At 38.6% G+C, this 16,342-nt stretch overlaps 1 protein-coding gene across 2 annotated transcripts in view; it reads right to left on the reverse strand.

The window, feature by feature from the left end:
- Positions 1–623: 623 nt before the first annotated feature.
- LOC107721605 (collagen alpha-1(IV) chain-like) overlaps positions 624–16,342 on the reverse strand; it is a 65,163-nt gene continuing 49,444 nt past the window's right edge. For both annotated transcript variants that reach the window (XM_016529706.1, XM_016529707.1), the window contains 22 exons: positions 12,681–12,794; positions 12,403–12,570; positions 12,217–12,306; positions 11,946–12,098; positions 11,498–11,596; positions 11,294–11,383; positions 10,830–10,969; positions 10,608–10,734; positions 10,409–10,489; positions 10,106–10,204; positions 6,158–6,208; positions 5,808–5,993; positions 5,469–5,602; positions 5,312–5,384; positions 5,105–5,176; positions 4,344–4,472; positions 4,165–4,263; positions 3,806–4,018; positions 3,534–3,711; positions 3,332–3,446; positions 1,962–2,134; positions 624–720 (listed from right to left, as the gene is read on the reverse strand). In XM_016529706.1, coding sequence (XP_016385192.1) covers positions 639–720; positions 1,962–2,134; positions 3,332–3,446; positions 3,534–3,711; positions 3,806–4,018; positions 4,165–4,263; positions 4,344–4,472; positions 5,105–5,176; positions 5,312–5,384; positions 5,469–5,602; positions 5,808–5,993; positions 6,158–6,208; positions 10,106–10,204; positions 10,409–10,489; positions 10,608–10,734; positions 10,830–10,969; positions 11,294–11,383; positions 11,498–11,596; positions 11,946–12,098; positions 12,217–12,306; positions 12,403–12,570; positions 12,681–12,794 — 2,666 coding nt within the window. In that variant the 3' untranslated portion in view covers positions 624–638. The remainder of the gene's footprint in view (positions 721–1,961; positions 2,135–3,331; positions 3,447–3,533; positions 3,712–3,805; positions 4,019–4,164; positions 4,264–4,343; positions 4,473–5,104; positions 5,177–5,311; positions 5,385–5,468; positions 5,603–5,807; positions 5,994–6,157; positions 6,209–10,105; positions 10,205–10,408; positions 10,490–10,607; positions 10,735–10,829; positions 10,970–11,293; positions 11,384–11,497; positions 11,597–11,945; positions 12,099–12,216; positions 12,307–12,402; positions 12,571–12,680; positions 12,795–16,342) is intronic.

The following is a 16,342-nucleotide window of genomic DNA, read 5'->3' on the forward strand; positions in this document are numbered from 1 at the left end:
AAAGGAAAGGCCCCTTGGTGCTTAAACTCTCATCTCATACATTTTCATAAATAATTAAGTTTAACAAAATCAATGGCATTTGCCTGAAGAGATTATGTGACAGAGTGTTAACTAAATAGAGCACTATATTTACAACAAAGCTTGATCTTTGCTTTTCCTACATCATACAAAGAGGGTGCTGACAAACTTACTGACAGTGAAGTAGGAAAACATAATTATCCAATTCTATAATGTTAGTGTTGCTTGATTATACATTTTAGAGAGAAATAAACAAGATATCTGCATCTGATATTGTTGAGTGGCATGATAAATAAAGCTGAAAAAAGAACACAAGAAGGGCTGGACGGAATAGCATCCGATTCATGTGAGCACTTGATGAATATGGTTACCTGCTTACTAATACATATAAACTCAGTGCAAGTGTAAACAGGTGTCATTCATTAGACACAATGGAACAATGTTAGTTAAACGCTCTGTATGAGGCAAATGTGCCAGTAGATCTTGAGGTTTCGATGAGACGGGTATTTTTCTGTGGGTTTTCAAAGTTTTTCCATGGCTTTTCACAGAAGTAGCACCTTACGTTTGTTGTTTGTTCGTAAAACTGGAGTATAAAGAGCAGACGGAGTGCTGAGGCTGGTCTAGACCCTCTTCATGCACACTTGACACCTGCTGATGTGAGTTCGTAGATTCCCAGCTTTTAGCGTTGTAGGGACAGGTTTCCTGTAACCACAATACACACAGAAATTTAACAAGAGGACAGAAAAAAAAAAAATGTTTTTCTTAACTTCTTACAATTCTGACTTTTTCTCTTGGAGCTCTGAGATTGTACCTCTTTTTAGTGGTGCCTAATTTTGCAGAAGAAAAGATTTCAGACAGACATCAACAAAATTAGGCAGGTCACCAGACCCAGATCGGTCTTCGAAAGCACCGGGACAAATTCCTGGTGGTCTATCGTTCATTTTAATTCATTCATTTACCAATTTAATTATGAATTAGGCATTTAATATTAAAACAATCAAACCATATATTGTTTAAATAAAAAAGGTGGCATTACATTTTTTTATTCTGTTGCAGAAAAGGGCAATAATAGGTCATATTGATCTGTATAATATTTGTAAAACTGCATATATAATGATTAATTTATTAAAATATCTGATCAAACAAGTATTACATTTATACTAAAGAAATTATGAAATTAGATAAACGAAATAAGATAAATGTTTTGTAAACAGTTATGCTACACTTCATCTCTGTACTCTGTACACTGTACAGTTTTAGCCTAAGTAATATTAATTAAAAAGATACACATAACATAAAAGTAATTATTTTCTGGACCAATATTTTAATTGCATTTTTTTTTGTGTGTTATTGTTATTATTCAAATCTTTTTAAATTGACCTGGTTATTGGTTACATTAAGTAGGATGACTTATTAATGCTTCATACCATAGTGAGACATAAATACAATAAAATTGCTCCTAAATCACCAAGAAATTATTGTGCCCTCTTGTGGTAAGAGAGAGGAGTACTGTAGCTTTGAAGTACTCCATGGCCTGGTTTCACAGACAGGGCTTAGACTAAGCCAGTATTAGGCCATAGTTCAATTAGGACATTTAAGTAATTTTTATAAACGTGCCTTAAAAAACATTACTGGTGTGCATTTTGAGACAAAATAAAGGCACTGATATATTTTAAGATCAGTCAGAGCAAGTTTCTTTCAGTTGAAACAGCTCAGACTTAGATTTTAGTCTGGCATTAGGCTTAAGCCTTGTCTGTGAAACCAGGGGCATGGGTGTGGCATATATAGCTTAAATATTTCAAATAAACAAATCAGCTTTAGTACATGATATATTCTGTGTTAAACTGAAGAAACAATAGTGCATCCATAAAAACAGTAAGAACCTAAAAGGCGAGCTCAACAGCTGATAAATACTCAAGAATATAAAGTGTGTGAAAGCTTACTTGAACATTTCGCTGTCCTCTATGGTGGCTAACCAGAAGCTGTAGGAATTAGCATAATAGTTGCAGGTGCCGCGACCGTGACACTCGATGAAGGGAGCCGAGCGGAACTCTTCCAGACAAGAACCCGGAGAGGCCAGAGCCTGACCGGAGCCCTCAGCACCAGCACTGGTGTGCTGTTACACAGAGAGACTGCGTAAGACCTTTACACACTAGTCACAAGTTCACATTCTCATATACAGTAATCCTCATTGAAAATGATGAAAGCAGACATATTTGTTCCTGTCAGTGTTTATTAAAGAAATAAGCCCAAAGAAGCCATGGTTTACAGTGAATTTATAACAGCTAAGGGGCGTTGTTAACAACCTCACTAACAACCTCCTTAGCTGTTATAAATTCACTGTAAACCACGGCTCCACGGGGCTTATTGCTTTTATAAAACGGTTATTCCATATACATAGTTAGGTTTCACAAAATAAAACAGAGCAAATAAAGTGTAATGATATTAATAAAAAACATTATTCTTCCACCAAACAATGTAGTTCCTCAGAATCAGTTGTGGTTGCAACAAAGTGGTTGCCAAGCAACACACAAAGTAAACAAAGGTGTATGTTTGTAGAGTAATTTACAACAGCTTCGAACGAGGCTCAACCAATCAGAATCAAGGACCGGAATTATCCGTTTTATAATTGGGGATATAGTAATGACCTTAGTGTACTGGTTGACAGGGTTGAACATCCTGTACTTTAGTTTGGAACCGATTTCACAGTAATATTAAAGAAAAAATTAGTGTTGCACGATGTTGGGAAAAAACTGATACTGATACTGTTTTGCTTTTAAAAATAATACAGGATTTTTTAAAAATATTTTGGGGGGGGGGAATCGAGAATGATTAGGCTGTTTGTTAGGGTTAGGGTGAATGTTAACCAAAAAAAAAAACCCACTGAAAAATGACTTTTTAATACAGTATAAATACTATTTATTTATACTCTTTACAAGAACCAACTCAAACCATTTTCATTATATATATATATATAGAGAGAGAGAGAGAGTACAGTACAACTGTAAAATTAATTTATAATACTAATTTCTTCATTTTTATTAAAACATTGAGCCTTTCTTTTGGCCGTTTGCAGGCAAATAAAGATATGTACTGCCGGTATCTAAATGAAGTGCAACACTGTGTTCATTTATACACGTGCAGCTCATAATACAGTGTTTCAGTTGCTACATTCATAGTAAATAAACCAAGGTGCTCTGAAACACTGTATCTCTGAAACCGGCAGCACATATATTTATAACAGCAGTCTTAGCGATTTTACTATTGATATTTTGTACAGCCCTAAAAAAAAATGCTTCTTTAGTCTCCTCACCATGACGAAAGAGTATCCGATCCAGAGAGAATCCCAACCACGAGGGCAAGGTGGGATCTGGATGGTCTGACTGTGCACAGCTATCACCATAGCAGGAGCCTCACAAACTGCACATCTGTCACAGAAAAACATGCATGCACATGAGAAGGACGAGGAATTCTTACTCATGGAAATATCAAATGATTCATAAAAGATCACAAACCTGCTGATGAAGGGTCTGATGCTCTCACCGGTAACAGGGGCCATGCTCATGGGCATGGGCTCGGGAGACGTGAGCCAGTACGAATAATCATTACGAGAAGCAAAGTTACATACATTGTTGATGTTGCAGAAGAGGAAAGGCATTGGGCTGAACTTCCTTAGGCAGCTACCAGCTGTACCTATTGGGTAAAGAGAGCAGAACGTCAGGGATTGTGTGACTTTGATTAATATTTTTTATAATAAATGCATGATCAGTGTGGCTGCTGTGCAAACCTAGGTCTTGTCCATGTGACCTCTCGTTGCCCTGGACATAAAGCAGCGAATATCCATCATAGATTGGCGTTGTTCCCTCTGGACATAATGGAACATCAACAGTCTGACTGTGGCGGGTTACAAGGAAGCCGTGGTCCATTGAGGAAGAGCCAGGAGGGCCGATGCGACCTGGGATACCACTAGGCCCTGGAGGTCCAGGGTACCCTCTGGGGCCTACAGAAAAGATGTTTTAGGAAATAAAATAGGGATCAGCAAGCATAAGCAATCTTGTGAATGAAAGAAATTTCAGTTCTGATTAAATTTGCAGAACTTATCTTCTGTCTTGGATCTCTTAATATGTTATGTGTCTGTGCACCTACCAGAGGGTCCAGTTTGTCCAGACTCTCCTTTGGCCCCATGATGTCCATTATAGCCAGGTGTCCCATCAGATCCTTTTATACCCTGAGTTCCCATCACACCTAGGAGCGTGGTTGTGCATTAAGATATGTCAACTGACTGTTTTCCTAAACTTGTAAGTTCAGATATTTGAAACACTCACCCTGTTGTCCTTTCTGTCCAGGGATGCCTTGGATTCCAACTATACCTGGGGGACCCTGGGGTCCTGGAAGACCAGGAACACCCTTTATAAATGTGTGTGGCCCAGGGGGTCCAGGGGGGCCTTCGCTACCTTAAATTAAAATGTTAAAAGCAGAAATTTTGTAAAATGTTTACAATGAAGTAAAGAGCATTCAGACCTGAACTGCCCATTTATTATAGTAAAGACGTTTCACCACACATTCAAGCTCAAATAAGGATTTCAAGAAGCAGTTTGGTGGACACACAAAATGTGATCTGATACTTTGTGTGTGTATAAATATATGTTGTTATTTTGTTTGTAATTTTGTTGCTAATGTGTAATTCTTCTTCTATATATTATAGACAATTTATTTCACATTGAAATTACAGCACTACAGATTCAAAGTAAAAAGCTGTGAAATATTTATATTTTATTATAAAATATTTTACAATATTTTATTACAATAATGATTAATATATATTCAAGACTGTACAACATTGACATTAAATGATGTCATATTTTACATTGTTATATTATTCAATAATAATGATAATAAAAAATAATAAAATTATTATTATTATTATTATTATTATGTACAATAATGTAAACCATGAAGCAATACATTTAAATTCTATTAGCAATATGATGTTAGCTATACAAATTAAAATGTTTATTTGAATAAATGTGGATAGACACTAATAATATAATTCAATGGAAATCTGAGTTGAAGTTTTTGTTCATACCTTTGAGACCTGGGAATCCTCTGTCACCTCCGTCACCCCTCGAACCGATCACTCCTCTCTCACCCTTTATACCTGGAATGACACCGAGCCACTCAATCTACCATCTCTATCGAGCATTGCCTTTTATAAATATGAAGGATGACACTCAGAAACACACAAAAATGCACTGCAATATTCTGTCAAGTTAAATTTCATCTTTAATCTTACCAGGGAAACCAGGAACACCCTGTGGTCCCATCTCACCCTTTGGTCCATTAAAACCAGGCAACCCAGGCTCACCCTACAGAGCACAGCTGTATTAAATGATCTACTATAAATTTTAAAGGCACTATTTTTATTTTAGAAGACGAAGCCTTAAACTCACAGGAGCACCAGTGAAACCTTTGTCTCCTCTATACCCTTGAGAGCCTTGTGGGCCAGGGAAGCCCACATCTCCCTTTTCTCCTTTAGCTCCAGCACTGCCTGGTGTGCCAGCTGGGCCTGGATCACCAGTCGCACCTGTGGTAAAAATGTGATGTGGGCCACAGGCCACATTCAGCAGAACACATCTGTCAGTCCTTTAGAGTATCAAATACAGTTCTTTGGCTAACAGGATGGACAACTGCATTTTATAACCATAATGACACCCTTAAATTGTTAGACTACTAATAAGAGGAATATTCTGTGACAGAATGTCCTGAATAGTGAGGTGTTAAGGATTCACCTTTTTCTCCCAGCTGTCCCTGAGCTCCCCTGTCTCCTTTAGGCCCCTCCATGGATGCTCCTGGAAGTCCTCTCTCTCCAGGCCATCCATGGCCCCCTTGGAGTCCTGGCAGACCCTTCTCACCTTTGGTTCCAGGAATACCTGAACTCCCGGGAATGCCAGGAAGACCAGGGTTGCCTGTGTCACCTGTGTGGAGATGAGGAGAAGTATTCATTTAATTTAGTTACTTTTCACTAAACTATCCTTAAATTATACATCGAAAATAATGAACTTCAAATGTATTCATTTTAAGTAGACCTCCCAGTGCTTCATAAATGACAACCTAATTATTGGGGATATGCGATTCTGACCTTTGCTGCCAGGTTCTCCGTGGGCTCCTGTCAATCCTATACCAGGTATACCTGAAGAAGAGAAACAATTGTTTGTCTTTAGATCATTGGGTCTCACTAACAGTGCGTATGCACAAATTTGTGCATGAAAATGGCATAAAAATATTTTCACGAACAAATCATGATGCATCAGTTACTTGTGTACTAAAATGCATTCAAAATGTATGAAATGTAGGAAGAACTGAAACCACACATATGCAAAAAAGACATATTCTGGCACTATAAACATATAAAGCTCAAATTTTATACAAAGGCATTTCATCTTAAACATATATGAAAGTGTAGGAAAATGCAGATACAGCTGGCTAATTAGGTTCATTAACTGTAATCTAGGTCTGTATAGGTGTTTACACTAGATTTGAGGATGGCACACTTGGCATTGATCGAGGATCTTGCTCCACACGTTCTTAGGCGAGAGCACGTCCTTAGAGACCGTCATAGGTTTGCTGTGATGAAAGGTTGTGCGGAAAGCCCTTTTATGGATATGGTTTGGGCATGTTTTATGCCAATTATCAACCTTTACAGTTTTGCATGTGGCAGACGGTTTTATCCAAAGCGACTTACAAAAGAGGGGAAAAAATCACGTAGTTCCCTGATTTAGAATACTCTGAATTCATTAACGTTATAACACAGTTAAGAACTAATTCATGTGCGCATGCAAATTTTTAATGAGATGTTCTGCTGTGCATATAAAAACAAATAATCTATGCCAGTGGCGGCTGCTGAAAAATTTTGGGTGCGAACTACGTGGGAGCTAGGGGGAGCTCGGCTCCCCTTAATAAGACATGGGCTCCCCTGAAAACGTGATTTGTGAAATTTTGGGGGGTCTCAAAAAATATTGACAATGTGTTATTTTGACGTGCAATTTCAGTTTTGTGTAATGTGATCATCGTGGATTATTATGTGTAAAATTGCATGACGGCGATTTAAACCTAATTAACTTCAATAAAGATAACTATACATGCTATTCTTGTCACGAGCATCAAGGTGTGGGGGCGCTGCGGTGCAAATTCCACTCCTGTTTAGTACATGTTAACTCAAAGATTCGTAGAAAAAATATAAACGCTGGACTCTGTGGTCGATTCTGTGTTAAGGTAAGGCATGTTACTCGCAATTATGTGTTGTGGCTGGGTTGTTATAGGTCTGCGTGACTCTCGATGTCTTAGGCCTAATTGAACGGAGGAATTATGGTATTCTTCTGTAGCCAGACAACGACTAACTTTAACCGTTGTTCATGTGAACTCAAAGACAGCCTGATGCTTTGTTTATAGACTATTTGTGGGTGGCTGTTTGTTGTTTCACCTATCAATTCGTGTCGATAAAGTATAATAGGGTAAATCCTGTATAGTGATTTATCCTATATACTGCTTGCATAAAGCAAGTAGTGCATACACTTGTAGCTGTTATGTATCTTTGTAAGTCACTGTAAGCCCTCTTTTGAGGCACGCGCAAGCGCACGAACAAAGCCCCCCCCCCGTAAAAAAAAACAAAAAACAAGTGGGCTCCCCCAAAGACCACGGTATAGTTCGAACACTGACTAAAAGAATCATTTCACACAAAAATACTGGGTAAAATAATTCATTTTAAATTTTATTTTACAATGATTATTTTCCATACTGAATGCAATACAAATGTATGTATAATCATTTGTAGTCTTAAAACGCCTACCATTTTAGATACATTGTTCTCCTTGTTCATTGCTCCCTACTCCCTGAGCGGGGGAAATCCGTTGAAGTTTACTTCACTTCGGAACATGGGCTGGAATTGGGAACCGCTGATGTAGCCTCTGGTATTCTGGTCTGTGAGCGTAAATGCAGGGTGCGAATTACGGGGGAGCTCGGCTCCCCTTAATAAGACATGGGCTCCCCTGAAAACGGGATTTGTGAAATTTTGGGGGGTCTCAAAAAATCTTGACAATGTGTTATTTTGACGTGCAATTTCAGTTTTGTGTAATGTGATCATCGTGGATTATTATGTGTAAAATTGCAAAAATATCATTCATTCATGCATGGCGGCGATTTAAACCTAATTCACTTCAATAAAAATAACTACATGCTATTCTTGTCATGAGCATCAAGGTGTGGGGGCGCTGCGGTGCAAATTCCACTCATGTTTAGTACATGTTAACTCAAAGATTCGTAGAAAAAATATAAACGCTGGACTCTGTGGTCGATTCTGTGTTAAGGTAAGGCATGTTATTCGCAATTATGTGTTGTGGCTGGGTTGTTATAGGTCTGCGTGACTCTCGATGTCTTAGGCCTAATTGAACGGAGGAATTATGGTATTCTTCTGTAGCCTGACGACGAGTAACTTTAACCGTTGTTCATGTGAACTCAAAGACAGCCTGATGCTTTGTTTATAGACTATTTGTGGGTGGCTGTTTGTTGTTTCACCTATCAATTTGTGTCGATAAAGTATAATAGGGTAATCCTGTATAGTGATTTATCCTATATAGCGCTTGCATAAAGCAAGTAGTGCATACACTTGTAGCTGTTATGTATCTTTGTAAGTCATTGTAAGCCTTCATTCACGCGCAAGCGCACGAACCCCCCGTTAAAAACAAAAACAAAAAAACAAGTGGGCTCCCCCAAAGTCCACGGTATAGTTCGAACACTGGTGAAAATCAACAATTTTAGCATACATCCCGGTATGATTTCTCCCAGTATAACAAAAGGAAAAGTATTAAGACTTGAAACATTTTAAATAAAGATAATTGCTTTACCAAGTTCAAGATTGAGGATGATTTTCTGCAAGCTTTTTTCAACATAAATTAAAACATTATTTAATTTTTATAATTCACAATTTATGTATACAGTGCAACAGCAAAAACGGTGAGGAAAAAATAAATGTTACATTTGTTTAGAGCATTTTCTATGCATATATAAATAACTACAAGTCAAGCTGCAATACAAAAATAAAAAAAAAAAAACCTATACCAGTTGCCTTAAACTGACTGTATATAGATATATACGGATCCATTCAGAATTATTAAACAGAGCAAAACACAAATTAAAAAAGCAAATAAAAACATCCTGAATTTGTCAAATGTGGCGATCTGTAGGAGGCTCGACATCACCAGTGAACAGTTCCTCTGTAAGAGGGAGTGTTCGTGTCTGTGCTTTAGTGTCTACATAAACACCACTGACCAATGCAAACTCCTATAAAAACACACTTCTTCAGTGAGTGTCCATTTTAAAACACTTTCCAGATATGTGACCATACTGAAATGTGCACATGCATTCTGTTTGTTTGCACATTAATAATAACGGACTTGTGCGTCTAATAGTGTCCGATTGCTGTATGTCACCATAATTGTCTTTACCTCCATTACAATCGTCATCCATCTAAACTGTACTGGTGAGATACTGATTTGCTTTATTCAGCCTATACAGACTAGTCCTGACTTCATATTTCTTATTTATAGAGTTTGTTCCCACCAATCACTGCACAAGTTAAGGTTACGTATGATGACGAAAGCACGTTAGTGCTCGCCCTCACGGAACTCATAGAGATTGCATTGCAGTGCCAGCAGTTCGAAAAAAAAGTCTTTGTATGGAAGTCTATGAGAACAGTCTGGGCGATTCTCGGCCATAGTGAAATCGCCCAAAAAGGGGCGGTACTCCACAGAACGTGACTTGACGCTGATTGGACTATGTATCCAGAGGCAAAACAAACAGTCTATATTAGAACAGTGACAGCTGTGGTTATGTTATATTAATGTGATAGAAAAAAATTCCTCCCTTTTGCACTGGTGGTGCATCGCCCTATCGTCCTAATGAAGAAACCGCCCCTGACTACACAATCATTACTGAATTAGAGACCCACTGTCCCAAAAAGAGTTTCTAAAGCACTTTAAATTTGCAGCATTAATACATAATCTTACTCATAATCTTAGCTACATAATCTTACCGGGTTCTCCTCTCTCTCCAATAAATCCAGGAATGCCATCTACCCCTGGTTTGCCTTTCTCCCCAGGCAGACCTGGTGGACCCTGTAGACCAGGCTCGCCTATTCAAAAAAATAATAATCATTAGGAATTTTCACCACTAAATGTATGCAGCCCATTTGAAGCTTGCTTTAAATTAACTTCCTTCATGCACACTTGTTTTGTGTTTCTCAGAAGTGTTCTAAGGTAAAGAAACTTTTTCAATGTGTCTAGAAACATTACGGGTGCCTTAAACAAATCTCAAGGGGAAATTTAGTTTGACTTACCTGGACGTCCTTGAAACCCAGGTTCTCCTGTAGACCCCGGCAACCCGCTGACACCTTTCTCACCTGGTTTCCCTGGACTGCCTGCTCAGAAAATAATATGATTGGTAATTATTGTATTAGTGCCTCAATGTGTTCATAACACTGGCTGATAAACAATGTATTTCAGTGTAATTTGCATTAGTCATTGTAATCATCTTGCCTTGGTAACCAATCGATCCTGTGTCTCCTTTAAGTCCTTGAATTCCAGTGCTTCCTGGGATGCCCATTGTACCCTTCTGTCCCTTATGTCCAGGTTCACCAGGGAAACCAGGGTTGCCAACATTTCCCTGTAAGTATGAGATGAGACCAAGGAAGACATATACTGTATTGTTAATGTGCAAATTTTTAGATTTGATGTTTATACCAATACAACAACACAAACTTTCACTCCAGGGGGACCGGGGATTCCTATTCCTGCTGCACCAGGATCTCCTTTATCTCCTTTGGTGCCATCAACACCCTTAGATCCAGGGTGACCCAGTGACCCACCAACACCTTTAATACCTTTTGGCCCCATTGAACCTAAAGAACCACAAAATGTTCACTAAAAAGTGATCAAGCGACAAGCAACAGTACCAGAGTTTATTAATTATAACAAAACTGCCTCAATGATTAATAATATTTGAAAACTATTACTTATAATTATTCAGAAGGCATGTGATGTAACCAACATGCAGGTATATAATACAGGAAATTATACCCAGCAGACCCATTTTTCAAAAACATAAACACAAATGCAAATGTAAAATTCTAAGAACTAGCCTTTTTCTTCCTTTTAAATTTTTTTTTTTTCTTTTCTTTATTTGTCGTCAACCCACATGCAGAAGTGGAGAGCACTATATTTACCTGGGTATCCCATGTCTCCTCTTTGACCTGGGTCTCCAGGTTCTCCAGTTCGTCCTGACTCCCCGGGGACTCCAGGGTCTCCTTTCTCACCTGGAGTGGAGCCGCAGTTATTAAATAATGTTCTCATAATAACATTATTGAATCATGGTACTTAACAGCTACCATAATTTTAATTTGACTACAGATTATTATCTGGGGACTAACCTTGCTGTCCACGTGAACCTGGCATTCCATCTTTTCCTGGCATTCCAGGGTCTCCAGCTGTTCCAGGAAACCCCCTTTCTCCAGTAGGACCAGGATCACCTGATAGACAAGGTTGAAATATAAAGACTAATAAGTTTATAGTTCACTGATTTTCAACCAGACACCAACGGAAGCCAACAATCCAGAGATGTGTGCTTCCTTAAAACTCCAACAAAGATTCATGTTATTTTATTGCATATGTTTAGGTCATCTTCAAAATATAAAAACAAAAAATGTCTGACAATATATTTTATGTTAACATTTTTGTTGTTGGTGGTGGTGGTAAATTTCTTTCTTGAACATTTTTGTAGTTGTTCTGTTGCATGGAAATTTGCCATTCGTTTTGGTCCTGAAACCTCTATGACAAACACCTCTCTCTCCCTCTTTCTCTCGCTCTCTCTCTCTGTACCTCTGTCTCCGATGTCTCCTTTGTCTCCTTTCATGTGATCCATGTCAACATCACTCATGTTTCCAGGTGGCCCCTGTAGACCCGGTTCTCCTCTCTCACCCTTGGTACCTGGATCACCAAACTCTCCCCTGATCCCAATCAAACCGGGGTCACCTGAAAGAGACAGAACAACATCATGGAGATTTAGCTAGTGCAACGCTGAATGTGCCACTGTCAAAGTAAGATAGCAGTATATTATTTAGTCCAAATAATAAGAATTGTGTTCTAATACCTTTTTTTCCAGGTTCTCCAGAGTTTCCATCAGGACCTAAAAGTCCAGGGGATCCTGTCATTCCCATGATTCCAATTCCTCCTTTTGGACCTGAAAAAAAACCCCCATTAAAATATGAATCAACTTAAGGTAAACAAACATGTGCGAGGAGAATGTCAGGAATAATGGGTGTCAAGAAACACTCACCACGTTCACCAGGGAAGCCATCTCTTCCTGGAGGTCCTTGTTCTCCTGGAAAACCCTTAGATCCTGGTAGACCTGGGATACCAGGGCTGCCCCTGTCTCCTGGAGCGCCAGGCATGACTAAACCAGGTTGGCCTTGATAACCTTTCTCACCCTTTATACCGATCTGACCTAGGACATCATCAAGACTTGTTACATACCATGTAAGATGTGAACATCTAGGCATGTGTGTGCGCATATACTATACACCTTTGTTGGTGCTAATCAATTGAAAAACTCACCAAGGGGTCCAGGGCCTCCAGGTGGCCCCATTGGTCCAGGTGGTCCAGGTTCTCCAAGCCCTGGAGTACCTGGTGGCCCCACCGCACCACGAGCTCCAGGTGACCCAGGGTTACCTGCAAAAGTCAAAATGAATTTAATGTTCTTATACCATCTGAACCCATCCCCTTCGATTTCTTGCAAGCCATTTCTCCAACAATCTCTTCCTGTTTGAGGTGAAAACACTTGAGGCACTGAAATCCTTGTCTGACACCTATGAAGGTAAAATGATGCCTAAAAGATTCGCATGCGCAGGGTAAGATTTGTGAAAGTGTAAATCGTGTTTCAAGTGTAAGAAAAAAAAGATTTGCAGCGTTTTACTGTTTTTTTGTGTGTAATTCATGTATTGTGAAACTGCAGCTTCATGCTAATGCAAAATAAACATGATCTGTATTCTTCTGACTTTTTTCGCCAAAGTACAGCCAAAAGCATTGTAAGTCTGTGAACAGCGTTTTGCAAGCAAAAACAACCGTATCAAGAACTGCAGAACGGATTGACTGCGTAAAACCAATCTGTGTGTGTAAAAAATTAACTGTTGCAAATATCTAAATGATTTCTTGTGTGCGTAGGGCAAAAAGTTCCCCAAATAACCCGATATGTACTTCTGCGCACTGTTGCCAACTCTCGCAAGATAAATAAGCAACCGCAGCTTCAAAAACAAGCCCAAAACAAGCCCAATATTTTTTTATGATTTATTATCATCAGTATTATTTATTATCAAACATATCTTAAGCGTGCAGAATAACAGAAGTGGACTTTGAACGATTAATTGCCGCTTTGAACGAGTTACGTAATTGTGGCATCCATAATTGTAATCGCGATTAGAAATTCGATTAATTGTGCAGACCAAAAACATATTTATTATAGCCTACTCGAACCAAATGTATAATCTTAGTATAGGACTACTTGTGAAAGTGATGTGACATGTGGCCAAGTATGGTGACCCATACTCGGAATTAGTGCTCCGCATTTTAACCCATCCAAAGTGCACACACACAGCAGTGAACACACACACACCCGGCACAGTGGGCAGCCATTTTTTTGCTGCGGCGCCCGGGGAGCAATTGGGGGTTCGGTGCCTTCCCGTGATAATTAATACATTACAAAAACATTGTAAAAATAAAAAATTAGGCTAAAAGAAAGTTATCCCACTCTACGTCTACTTCTATCATCGCTTGGATTACAGCGTCACGTGCCTTATTTTTGAACGTGATTTTTCTGCAGTGAGGGGGCGAAACATTTGGCAAATTATGCTGCAGCACTTATATTATTGCACTGGTTGGCTATTAACTGTGAGCAGACAGAGTGTCAATCAATGCATTGGAGAATACGGCGAACATAAATAAAGAAACGAAGTTGCTTGTCAGATTTCCCTAACAAGCAATCATATTTTTTTAAATAAGCCAAAAAAACCGCAACCCCGCGACCCGGGATTTTTTCACGCAACTTTACAAAAAAAAGAAGCCCAAAGTCGCGTATAATACGCGGACTTGGCAACTCTACTTCTGCGTCTTTGCGCTTGCAGTTTTGGCATGATTCTCTCACTGATTTCAGATTTGCACACGTGAGTGAAAGGCGGGATTACCTTCTAGCAGCCAATCAAAGGAGGCTCTCGCTGACTCTCGATTTACTCTCATCTCTCTCATTTTAACGCACACATACATATTAAAAAATAAAATAAAGTAATAAAACAAAGCATGATCCTTTATAATCTGTGTACCATTAGGCTTAGTACCATGTGTAATTTTTTATTTTTATTTTGTACTTTTTTTTTCTTTAACATGTATTTAAAGGAGATTTTACTGTACTAAATATTTACCTCTAAATTATGCATTTACCATCTGTAATGCCATCCTGTAACCACTAGATGGTTGTAAAAATATCAACATGGCTGTATATTTCATGGTTTTTGGGAACATTTGATTCAGACATAATTAGTTACTTTGCATTTGGTTTTGCTAATTTTGTTGACAATTTTGTTTTGTTTTTTGCATTACTGTCAAATCTGGAGACAGAGCGCTAATAAACGGTTTGATTGTAAAGTTAACATCAGTTCAGTAGTGTAAGCAGATTATATAATATCTAAAATTTCAATGCAATGTCAAACCAATCCAATAACGTTCACTCTAGCTTGAAAATCAGTATATGAGCACATGGAAGTCAGTTTTAACAGTTGTTTGTGCTGTCCTTAAAAGAAGCCATATACGTTTCTGATTATTTCAGTACCACAGAAAAGAAGAGGTTTCTGATTGCTAAATGTACATGCCTCGAATGAAGATAAAGATGTGTTCTCACATCTGGAGTGTTTATTGAACCAATCAGATGAGAATAAATCGAGAGTCAGTGAGAGCCTTATTTGATTGGCTGCAAGAAGAAGGTAATCCCGCCTTCCACTCACGCTTGCAAATCTGAAATCAGTGAGAGAATCATGCCAAAACTGCAAGCGCAAAGATGCAGAAGTACATATCAGGTTATTTGGGGAACTTTTTGCCCTACGCACACAAGAAATCATTTAGATATTTGCAACAGTTTATTTTTGATACACACATTTATGCGGATTTATGCGGTCAATCCGCTTTGCAGTTCTTGATATGGTTGTTTTTGCTTGCAAAATGCTGTTCACAGGCTTGCAATGCTTTTGGCCGTATAGTTTGGCGAAAAAAATGTGTCAAAAGTGTATGCACGGAAAAATGGAAGTCAGAAGAATACAGATCATATTTATTTCGCATTAGCATGAAGCTGCAGTTTCACAATACATGAATTACACTTACAAAAAAACAGTAAAACGCTGCAAATCTTTTATTCTTACACTTGAAACACGATTTACACATTTACAGATCTTTTCTTCCCCATGCAAAATTAATTTACGCTTGCTATTTTATATACACTTTCACAAATCCTCATTTGACAACTCCACAAAGCACTACAAGTGCGTCGATTTGAACAATCGTTTAAGTGGCATACACACTGCATATCAAATTTTTGAAATGATCGATAGTAGCTGATCAATCTCGGGGGTTGGGCTGGGTCCGCTAGGCTTACTTGTCTCCGTGCTCGTGCTGGAGCTAGAGCTGGTTCACTTACGTCGGTGCTCGTGCTGGGGCTGGTGGTCGATGCCTATTTTGGAAAGTTTTTGCTGGGATGGGCATTTTAAAAAATCTGAAATTCGCTTTTGCGCAAGGATCGAATGCAACTGTTTTGAACAAGCGCACCTTTTTTTAACAACTAAAAAATGGCTGTTTCGTGGTCTGTTGAGGAAGTACAGACATTCCTCTCGTTGATAGCCGAGGAGCGGATCCAGAGCTTGATGGGACAACGCGGAATAAAAAAGGTTTTTCAGGAGGTCGCAGAAGTCGAGGCGGCGCAACTATAACGACATGTCTATAATCCCGCCTATATGGAGCGAATTTTGTGTCAATATTCATCAAACAAATCCAGCGTTTTGTAAATAAACACAATCTGCTTTGCAAAGAAAAACTCGACTTTCAAACAAACGCAAAGTGATTTGCAAATACAAAACTCTATTTGAGAGAAAATGCAGAGGTATGGACAAATATATGTATTGTGTGTTACAACTGTGAGACTCATTTGCCTTTTTATGAGGAAACTTGGCTTGATTTTCTCA

Source organism: Sinocyclocheilus rhinocerous, unplaced genomic scaffold (genome assembly GCF_001515625.1).
Source record: "Sinocyclocheilus rhinocerous isolate Xijiao unplaced genomic scaffold, SAMN03320098_v1.1 scaffold30, whole genome shotgun sequence".
In the NCBI taxonomy this organism is placed as follows: domain Eukaryota; kingdom Metazoa; phylum Chordata; class Actinopteri; order Cypriniformes; family Cyprinidae; genus Sinocyclocheilus; species Sinocyclocheilus rhinocerous.